Source organism: Andrographis paniculata, unplaced genomic scaffold, assembly GCF_009805555.1.
Source record: "Andrographis paniculata isolate CXL003 unplaced genomic scaffold, ASM980555v1 Contig51END, whole genome shotgun sequence".
NCBI lineage: Eukaryota > Viridiplantae > Streptophyta > Magnoliopsida > Lamiales > Acanthaceae > Andrographis > Andrographis paniculata.
In genome coordinates this window covers 3,352,768-3,363,951 of record NW_026137586.1, presented here as the reverse complement: position 1 = coordinate 3,363,951, position 11,184 = coordinate 3,352,768, and the positions used below count along the sequence as shown (strand labels likewise).

Here is an 11,184-nt window from a genome sequence, read left to right as displayed (position 1 = left end):
TTATTTTTTGCAACACACTTATTTTTCTTTTGTATTCAAATTCTATATAAACGGTCATGGCTTATCAAAATAGTGTCTTCTTAGATTTTTCTGGAGAAGATGAGACAAATAATAACTAAAATTAGGAATAATCATAGTTATCAAAAGGAAAAAAAAAAAATTATAAATCTGTTATTCCTGAAAATAAAAAATGCGCTCGTAAGCTTACTTACGAAGTTTGGGCTTATTTTGATTTTTCTTGGTAAACCTGATGAAAATAGAAAATTATTATGTAAATGCAAAAAATGTGGCAAATGTTTTAATAGGTCAAATACAATGGACACCAAGAACTTTAATCGTCATCTCAAATTTTGTCTTAAAAATACTTATAAAGATATTGGACAAATAATTTTATCAATATTTTCTTCAAATTTAGAGAACACGTTGCTGAAATTCAGTATTGATGTTTTTGTAAACTATTAGCCATTGCCATTATTAAGTACGGTTTTTCATTTCAGTTTGTTGAGTATGAAGGAATTAATTTTTTTATTTAATTATTTGATTATTGAATCAAAGTTAATTTTAAGAAATACAATTAAAGCTCATAAGGAAGAAATAGAGAGGAGAAAAATGAATCTTATTAATTATAGGGTATCACTCACTTGTTGAAATTTTATTACTATGGATGGTCCTCTCTATAACTATTCAATTTGTTAATAAAGAATGGTGTTTGCAAAAAATAAATAAATAGATTTTAACTTTTGTTTTATTCCTCCACCTATACGGAAGTTCATTTTAGTGATCAAGTATGTACTATATTGAATGATTGAAGTATTTCAAAGAAATTTTTTTTTTTCTATTTTTGGATAATGCATTGTTAAATGATACTTTTGTTGATGTTTTTACAGGTAAGCTTGACTTGGTTTGTAAAGATGAATTTATTCATGTGTGGTATTGTGTTAATATATTGAAGTTGAGGGTTCAAGAGGATTTGAAAAAAAATTGATGGTGTTGTATTGAAGTTTAGGGAAAGTGTGAAGTATTGTAAGGATTCTCAAAGTTGAAAGCAAAAAAATTTAATTGTGTTGAACATGTTAAACTTGAATCAGCTAAATGATTAAATTAAGATGTTCTAACTAGGTGAGACATCCCTCGCTCGAAGATTGGGTCATAAATTCGATCCTTGGTGGGTCGTGTATGCATGTGTTTGGTGAAATTTTACGCTGAGAGTGTGAATGTGTGCATGTGTTTAAAAAAAAAAAAAAAAAACCTAATGGAATCCGATGTGATAAGCTCCTATAAATTTTGTTAGAAAACTCCATTTAATTATAAGTCTAAATAAGTATCACCTCTTTCAAATGAATGCTCATAATAGATGAAATCCTACAGGTGTATTCAATTAGGAGATTAGGGATTTGTTTCGATTTTAAAATGGATGTAAAATTAATTAGACTTAAAAATTTTATAAAATCTATGCATAGTTTAATTAAATTTTTATTAATTTATATGATTTTTTATAATTTTTATTAGATTATTTATTGATTTACATATATTTCATTTGAATTTATAGATTTACATATTAAATATTTTTTTATTAATTTTTATTATATTTATAAATTTTGGTGCTGCAAATATATATGGAGTTTATTTATATATATATATATATTAAAATTTTTAAATATTTAAAAAAATATTAAAAATACATTACTTTTTCTAAAAAAAAATATGTATTATTATTATCCTCATCTTCATTTTTCATTTTAGTAATAATAATAATTTTAAATTTATATATTTTTATTATATTATTATCAAAGTATCAATATTTTTATAATAATTTAATATTTAATTTAACTACTTATTAAATTTATTATGATAATTAATTTTTATCATATATAACAATCTACTAAGCAGTTGTTGCATAATATTTTTTTCTCAGACACATTTTCAATATATATTTATTTTGTTATAAAAGTCAATATTTAACAGAAAATATTATTTTTTATATTATCGACATTCTCTATATCTCAAAAAAAATTCTACAAATCAAAACACTAAATAAACAAACTCTAAACTGTTATTAAATACTGTATATAGTTTTTTTACATGCAAAAAAATATATATTACCGTTTTTTTAATTGAAATTAAAAAAAATAAAAGAATTAAAACATAATAAATATAAACTAACCATTTAAAACAAAACGGGTGATTTTTTAACTGAAACCAATAAACCGAAAATGAAATTAAAAATTACAAATTAAAATTTTGGGAAAAAATAATTTCATTTTTTTTTTGCCAAAGCCAATCCAAACTGACATTTTTTCTCCTTATTGTAAATATTTGAGCTCAAAAGAATTGTCTATGTCTATGACCTTTCAAAAAAGTAAAACCCATAATTTTAATTGGAATTGTTTGAACAAGTCTATTTTGTTATTTTAAAATACATAAATCTTAGTATTATTTCAAATATATAAACTTGTAAAAATATTAGTAATTTTATATTTACATTTAAAGGTTTTTTTTTATTTTAGTGATATTATTATAATAAAATATTAAATACATATTAGATAATAGATAGTTATTATTGATCTAAAAAAATAATATATATTTTTTTGAAAAATATCATAAATTTTAAAAAATGTTAGTTATTAATAATTTTATAAAAAAATATCCAATAAAACTTATATATTTTTAAAATTCATAAATTATTTAATACACCACAATTTCTAAAAACTTTTTGAAACCTAAATTAAATACAAACAAATTTTTAAAATACTTTTAAAATTTGAACTAAATACAGCCAATTTTCAATTTTCAATACTCAATAATCCAATTAAATCTAGATTAAATGCATCCATTTAGTTCCAAGATAACACCACCACTAAGTGTTCTTCCTTCCCTCAAGTCTAAGAGTTCTCAACCCTGCCTCACCGAAGACTCTCGTAAAATATCACATTAAAATATTATTTAAGCAAAAATTCAAAACATTCTATTCTAAATTAATTTAAAACCACAATCAAATAAATAATATTAACATAAATTTAAAAATATTAGAAAACAAATCTATAAATTATTATATGAAAGAGGGACACACAGGATATATAACAAACTCCCTGACATTTTAAGGTTCTTCTGCCACACATGAGTATAACTAGTCTTTCTGGCTATTAAGTTCGACTAGAAATTTACAGACGGTTAAAGAGACAATCTTTTATCATAGAAGTTCTACATTAATTGGTACTCTACAAAATGGAAGAAGAAGGATGTGACTGTGGTTTCGAGAAATAAGCCGTAACACCCTTTAATCGCCCATTCAGAAAGTTTTGTTCCACCTGATCAACAAAAACACTATTGTTACTTGTATTGAAAAGTAAAATAATAATAATAATAATAATAATAATAATAATAATAATAATAATAATAATAATAATCATCATCATCATCATTATAGCTACCTCTAAAGACCATGGAGGATTAGCCGACAACGATAACTCTGCTAACTGGTTCACATCTACATTTCTTGGCAGAAACATTATCATCTTCGAAGCAATTTTCTTACCAGCATCGAACAGGGATTGCCTGATTTATGTTGTTATGTTATGCAAATAAATAAATAACTAACTCAAATAATGGAACAAGAATGATTGAATGAAATATTTTACATACCCATCCAGTGGCTTAAGCATCGTGGTGAGATCAAACTTCTTTACTTTGGAATAGTCGGGACCTCCCCAGGGCGGTGACATGAACACCGTATCTGCCTGAAACAATATACAGACTTTCACTAGAGGAATTGTAACAGAGAAATATAAGTATATTTAGTGATGGTATGGGAAATAAAAGGTTAAGACATAAATTCAAACACCTTCAGCTTTGCGGCCAAGGAAAAAGAGTCGCCATTTATGAAGTCTATGTTGCTGTCAACTCCATATAGGGAAGCGTTATGCCGCGCGAACTCAATTTTTTTTGGATCAATGTCGACTGCAATAACATGTTTACAGCTGAAGCAAAAGGCATATATCATTAATCAAAAATATTCACGTAGAAAAGATTAGATATCAATCTTATGGATGAAAATGAAGCTCACTGCTGTATCTACGAAAGCTGTCGATTAGAAAACCTTAAATTAAGGACACACTAACCGTCGCGCAAACTGAATTGCATTCCCACCGACGCCAGTAAAAAAATCGACTATTGAGCCATCGTTGCTTTGGGCTGCATGATGTTTGGCTAGAGACTCTGGGGTTACAGAAAACCATCCTTCTTCATCCATTCTAATCCCGTAATCGAACTTGGAAAATAAAAGGTATCTTTGGCACCAATATTTGCTTATACTAGGGAGCTCTTGCAGAATTCCTTGGTAATCTGCAAATATGAGGAAAGAAGTCATCCGAGAGGACAAAAATAAGATACAATCGGCTTTACATGTAACAATCCTATCCTTAATTTGGATTTAAAACCGAAGAAGGACAAAACAATTGCAAACAACGCAACAAACCTTCACTAGAACTTGATTTTGTGCTCAATTTTTTTCTCCTCACTCGCTTTTTCCTTTTGATAGTTTGAGTGCCAACGTCGTTACTGGTAGAAAGCTCGCTTCCAATGGAGTCACCGATCTCCTGACTTAATGGCCCGTTATCTTTCCCAGAATCTTTAGCCAAGTCGAGATCAAGTTTTTGGTCACACAAACCTTCAACCCCGTCATACTTGGCAAAATGTGCTTGGGCGTTTTCTAACTCAGCCAGTTCATCGGCAACATTGCAATAAACAAGATGTTCCATTCCTGCAGGGGGATCCCACGTAGACTCGTGTGTACTAATGTTGTAGAAATATGTTCGCATGTGAAAATCATCCCAATATGTAAGCCATTCTCCAGGGTCATCATAAACAGCAGAATTTGCCCCTTCCGTAATTTCTTTCACAGCTTGTTTGTCAGCACCCTCGTTTATTAAGCAAAATCCTTCCAAAGCTCCATCGCCAAGACGTGAAGCATTAGGCATCATATTATTATTTTCGCATAGGTGCTCGAATTCATCCAATGAACTATTTCCAAGTTCCGGGCTGGGCCCCAAACTTTTATTGAATCCAAGATTGGAAGCTTCAGTGTTGCAGCTGCAAGAATTTTCAGGGGCTCTTTGGCTGATTTGTGCTGTCAAGCTCAATGAATCGCCCAGTCCGAGGGCCAGTTTTGATAAATCATCTACATCTATAATGCCAAGGTTCAGTATTTCACTTTCCTCTGTCGCATTTGAAGTATGAACTAAACAAGCAGGAGACGTACTCTCCTCACTCACAGTTGTAGAATCTAACATGTGGTCATTGATTTCAAATCGACTTTTCTGATTATTTTTTCTTGTGCTCTTCTTTTTTGCATAATTCATTCCACATTTCCTCTACAAAATAAACCATGTCAATTAAACAGATGACAGAATAGCCCAATGTTGACAGTGAAGAACAAAGAAACTTAACATTACTGTAAAATGCAATTGCAATGTCAACCAACACTCAGTCGATCAAATCATTATAAATTTCAAATAAACATGTCAGCAAAACAACCTTCCAAAACAATGTGTTCATAAGGTGTAAATTCAGCAGCAACTAACACTAAAACAGTTGGTCCAAGAACACAAAAATGACTTATCACCAGTCAATCAACAATCAAGGTATCAAAGTGTGCACAAGCCGCAGTTCTTACATTGAGATTAAAAATGCAGACTTCATGTCTCAGTACTCACCCTATCCTCATTATTCAGAATGATATGAAATTATTTTTGGAAGCAAGAACCCTCTATAACTCGTACCCACGGTCAATCTTCAGGCATTAGCAATTATCTTACCAACAACCTAATCCATACTTCAGGTTTACCAACCATTAATTTCTCATTTTAGTTGCTATGCCATATGCTACTAAACAAAAACAGCTCGTACTCATTTTCAATCTCAAATATATCCGTAGTCACACAAATAAATTTTCAAACTAAAGCTCAAGAAGAAACAGAGTTTTTACCTCCTTGTTAGAGCAAAAAGAGAGTGGAAGTCCCAACTCATTCAATTTTTCAGCAAGTTCGAAATCTTTTTGTGACAAAGAGAACCCTGAAAATGCAAAACATAACTTCATGACATAGGGAAAAACTTGGGTAGATATAAACATGTTTACAACCACAAGTAAATAAAACAAAACAAACTGAAATCAGAAAAAACTTTAACTTGCCATTGATATCATCTAATTCCCTCTTCTCATCACCCTCAACAAGTTCCTGCATCACATGTAAATTAAACTTTAAGGCGCACAGAATAAAAACAATCTGTAAAAGTACTTCGCTAGATTACAACTTTTTTTTTAGTTCCCCAACAAATTACATGAACAAACTTACATTGGATACTTGATAGTAAGATGATGATTCCTGCACTTCACCCAAGCCAGAATCCCTGTCAAGCAAGGCAACAAAAACATGAAAAACTAATCAGTCTTTTCATACTCTGAACGATAAGTCAAAATACAATTCAACCCTTGCTATTGGAAGTGGATGTGAGAGAGAAAAAGAGAGAATTCCGGCGGACCATAAGTGGATTTCTGTAAGTTTAAACAGCAAACCAAGAGCTCTGACTGCAGGTAATTCATCTATAGCCGAAGAATCCATACTAAAGGTGAAATAGGCCACACTCACTGCGAGAAAAGAAGGAGAAGGTGGAAAGCTCAAAGCTCAGACAAGGTCAGTTAAGGTTTGCTCAATCGCCGACGTCCGGTTATATGAAAAGTGTCTTCCAAGACGGGATTAAATTATCATCGGTAGTGGTAGCACTGTAGCAGTATATTTATTAAGGCCGGGTATGTTTGTTTGTTTAAGGTTAAATACATGACATAGAAAGAAAAAAAAAAAAACAGGTAAGAGGAGGAGAAGAAGAAGAATAATAAGAAAACTGAAGACAGGGGCGCGAGGAAGACGAAGACGGCGGCGTTGTGGATCGGAGAAGCCAAAACACGGTGGTGAAAAAAACGAAGAGACGACAAAGACGACGACGGCCCTGTGGAAATTAAATTAGACTAGGGTTTTAGCAAAAATAAAAAATAAAAAAATTAATAGTAAAACTTTTAATTAAAATAATTATTTGATATAATATAAATACGAATAATATAATATTTTAAATATAAAATTAAATTTTAATATCTTATAATAAATAAAAAAATGAATGTTTTGGTCTTAATTATAGTACAAGTAAACACCTACGAATATATTTTTTCTTCTTTTTCACTTAATTTGTAATTTTTTGTAATTTTTATTTTTTTTAAAAATATAATTATACAGTTTAATTCTATTTTAAAATTCATTATTTATAATTTATAATTTATAATTTTAATTAAATTATTTGATTATTTTAATTTTAATTTATAATTATTTTTATTTTATTTATAATTATTTATTAATTACATAAGATATTAAACGCTATATTTAAAATAAATGAAACAATTTAAATGGGACATAAAGAGTATCATATTTGATTTTGAATTTTGTATTTGAATTTTAAATACAATAAAATTAATATTTTAATAATTGTATAATATATTATAAATAAATACAAGCCTCTTATTTTCTTTATATTTTATAATAAAATTATAAAAATTAAATATTATGACTATTTGGATTTTTTTATATTTTATTTGTATTATGATACAGTATTTTAAATAAATTAATTGTTTGATATATGATGTTTTATATGTAAAAATGCAATTTTTTTAGTTTAAATTTATTTATTTTTAGTTTGTCTATTAAATTTATCTTAATATTATATTTTAAAAATTAAAAATTAATTATTATTCATTTAATTTTTATTTAAAATAAATATTAGTAATTTTATTTCATTTACTTTTTAATAATTTTTCAAAAATATTTTTAATTATCTTCTATTTTTTAATAAAATATTTATTTTTATCAATTCTTCAGCCAAGTCCAAATGGGCTACACATAGCCGGAATGACTATTTTATATTCTCATATAAAATCAGAATATTGTATAAAAAATAAGATTTCAATTGAACTTTATATTTTTATTTTTTTAATCATGACGTTGTATAAAAAAATTAAAAAAGAATCTCACATTTTATATTTTTATTGTTAAAAATAAAATATTTTGAACTAATATTATTTAGGAAAAAAAAATCATATAAATTGACATGATTCTTTAAATTAATATTCCATGTATAATATTCCCTCCCATATGATGATATTTTAACATTCTTGTTATTTAACTTTATGTAAAAAAAAAAATAACTTGATATTTAATGGTATATATATAATTTAAATAAAAATTAAAGGTATTTTAGTATTAATGTACTATTATTTTTACCAAAAAAAAAAAAAACAAATATTTTGTCAAAAAAAAATAATAAAAATGAAACATTGAATTTGGATGGAGGAAGTAATTATTTTTAAATATAATATTTACTCACTATTTTTTATTCAAAATATTGAGAAATATTATTTGTATTATAAACTATTCTATTTTATTAAAAAATACATAATATATATACATCAAACACTTTATTTATTATATAAAATTTTCTGTATTAGTGTAAAATCTATATAAAATATAGCTTTGTTTATTTAAAAAACTTTAATTCATTTGATATTATTTATTTTTTAAAAAATATAATATCAAATATAATTTTTCTCTTACAAAATATCAAATCAAATTAAAATATAATTTTTTACTTTTTTCAAAACTTTCAAAATTTCAAAAGTTTTCAAAAATCTATCGTCTAAACAGAGCATTTTTTTTATATTTAATTATAATTACATGCATTATATAAAGACAATTGTATGTATAGAAATAAAAATTCTATGATTCTGACTATGACATTATATTAATAAAAAGAAATAAATGTATAAATAATATAGATATATTTTTAAAAAAAATATATATATATATATATGAATAATTAGATGATATCGTATTGTGTTGAAATGAATATTATTGTAACATTTTTTAATATAACCATCTACTGATAAAAATAGATGAAGTTGGTAAGTTGTTTCTCCAATATTACCAAAAAAAAAACTCAAATGCATATTTATTTTTTAAGATTATTAGCGTAATAGCATAACTTTTAGTTGATACTTTTGAACGAAAAAATTACTTTAAACAAATTTTATGTGGCAATGAAGTTTTGTATAAAAAATAATAATAATAATAATAAATTAGTATTTATAATTTTTAAGTTTTTTTTTTGTTATGAAATATGGAGAATTATGAAATTATTACAATGAATGAATTTTATGTGAATATTTTATTTTTTTTCTATTATTGTTATAATGTACTCGCTCCGATCCAATACAACAGTCTTGTTTACTATTTTTTTTTTTCGTCCCAAAACAATAGTCTCATTTCCATAAATAATCATATTACTATAAAACTACCCTTACTTTTTCATTTTTATTACACAATTGTCACTACTTTTTACAATCATATACTCACAAGGGCAAAAAAGTCATTTATCCTTATTTTTTACCAACTACCAATATAATATCAATATTATTTAAATCTCGTGTCAAAAACAATAAGATTATACTTTTAGAACGAATGAAGTATAATATATATTGTATATTGTATTTTAAAATAATATTTCAAAAAGTCGTTTACATAAAAAATACTAAGGGAATATATTAATAATCTTCTCTGTATTTTTATTAAACAAAATAATGTGTGATTGTTGTAATTAATACAGGATTAGTCAATAAAAATATTAATTATTTGTACCGATAATCATTATTTTATATATTGTATATAATATATATAAGTAAATAGATATAGATGTGTGTGCTGAGTGAGTGTATATATATATAATGTGTACCTTTATATATATATATTATATTATATTATTAAGTGGGATAGTATTAATATAAATGAAGAGTAAATGAACGAAGAGGAGAGTGAGAAAGATTGAGAATTGTATTGATTTTTTCATCTCATTTACAAGCATTCTTCCTATTTATATACATATGAAGGTAAATATTTGATTGTATATAAAAGCATCCACGTTGCATCTGTGTCGACTATATGTGTACTATTTGTGTACTCTTCACAACACTCCCTCTTGGATGTTTTTGTACGAAGAATGTGCCTCGTTAAAACCTTACTAGGAAAAAACCTTATGGGACAAAAAACTTCTAGTGAAGGAAAAAGAATACAACATTCTTATATTAATTCGTTCCCCCTTAATCTGAGCATTATTTGAGATCCCTTAACAGACGGATCCCAATTTTCTTTACCAATTTTTCAAATGTTGCAGTTGGTAATGTCTTGGTTAATATATCCGTCAAATTATTATCTGACGAATTTTTTGCACATTGAATTCACCATTTTGTTGTAGATCATAAGTAAAAAAGAATTTTGGTGAAATATGTTTCGTTCTATCTCATTTAATGTAACCCCCTTTCAATTGAACTATACAGACTGTATTATCTTCATACAATATAGTCGGGGGATTTTATCGTCGGGTATTAACCCAAAATTTTTCAGTATATGTTGAGTCATTGACCTCAACCGTTACATTCTCGACTAGCTTCATGTATTGCCAATATTTCAGTATGATTTGAAAAAGTGACAGTTAAAGTTTGTTTCATTGATCTCCAGGAGATCACTGTTTCGCTACAAGTGAATATATAGCCAGTTTGTGACTTGGCTTTATGAGGATCAAATAAATATCCTGCATCGGCAAAACCAATCAATTCATGTCAAGAATCTTTTGAGTAAAATAACCCGAGATCAATTGTTCCTTGGAGATAGCGAAAAATGTGTTTAATCACATTCCAACGTCGTCGAGTAGGCGATGAGTTGAATCTTGCCAATAAGTTTACAGAAAATGATATATTAGGTCGGATGTTTTTAGCAAGATACATCAATGCGCCTATAGCACTCATATATAGCACTTCTGGGCCAAGTGTTTCTTCATTTTCTTCTTTTGGTCTAAATGGATCATTTATTTGATCAAGTGCTCTGAAGATTATTAGGGTACTTAGCGGATGTGACTTATCCATCAGAAATTGTTTTAGTACCATTGTTACGTATGAAATTTAGAATTAGGTTAAAAAGCCCAAGGTAAAAGAAAAATGGGCCTGGCAATAGAGTTGATTGAACTGGCTGAAGGACACCGTGGGGAACTCAAGGAAAATAGGTTTATTTCTAAGGAAAATACAGGTCGGAAGGACCT

General features: G+C 27.1%; 1 protein-coding gene across 1 annotated transcript; it reads right to left on the bottom strand.

Moving 5' to 3' along the window:
- Positions 1-3,024: 3,024 nt before the first annotated feature.
- LOC127253878 (uncharacterized) lies at positions 3,025-7,010 on the bottom strand. The gene is made up of 10 exons (XM_051278674.1): positions 6,538-7,010; positions 6,351-6,405; positions 6,188-6,233; positions 5,984-6,069; positions 4,475-5,369; positions 4,119-4,341; positions 3,842-3,977; positions 3,643-3,737; positions 3,432-3,555; positions 3,025-3,308 (listed from the first exon to the last, which is right to left on the bottom strand). Exons 1-10 carry the CDS (start codon positions 6,615-6,617, stop codon positions 3,219-3,221), a joined length of 1,830 nt encoding a protein of 609 aa, XP_051134631.1. The 5' UTR covers positions 6,618-7,010; the 3' UTR covers positions 3,025-3,218.
- Between the last annotated feature and the right edge of the window lie 4,174 nt (positions 7,011-11,184).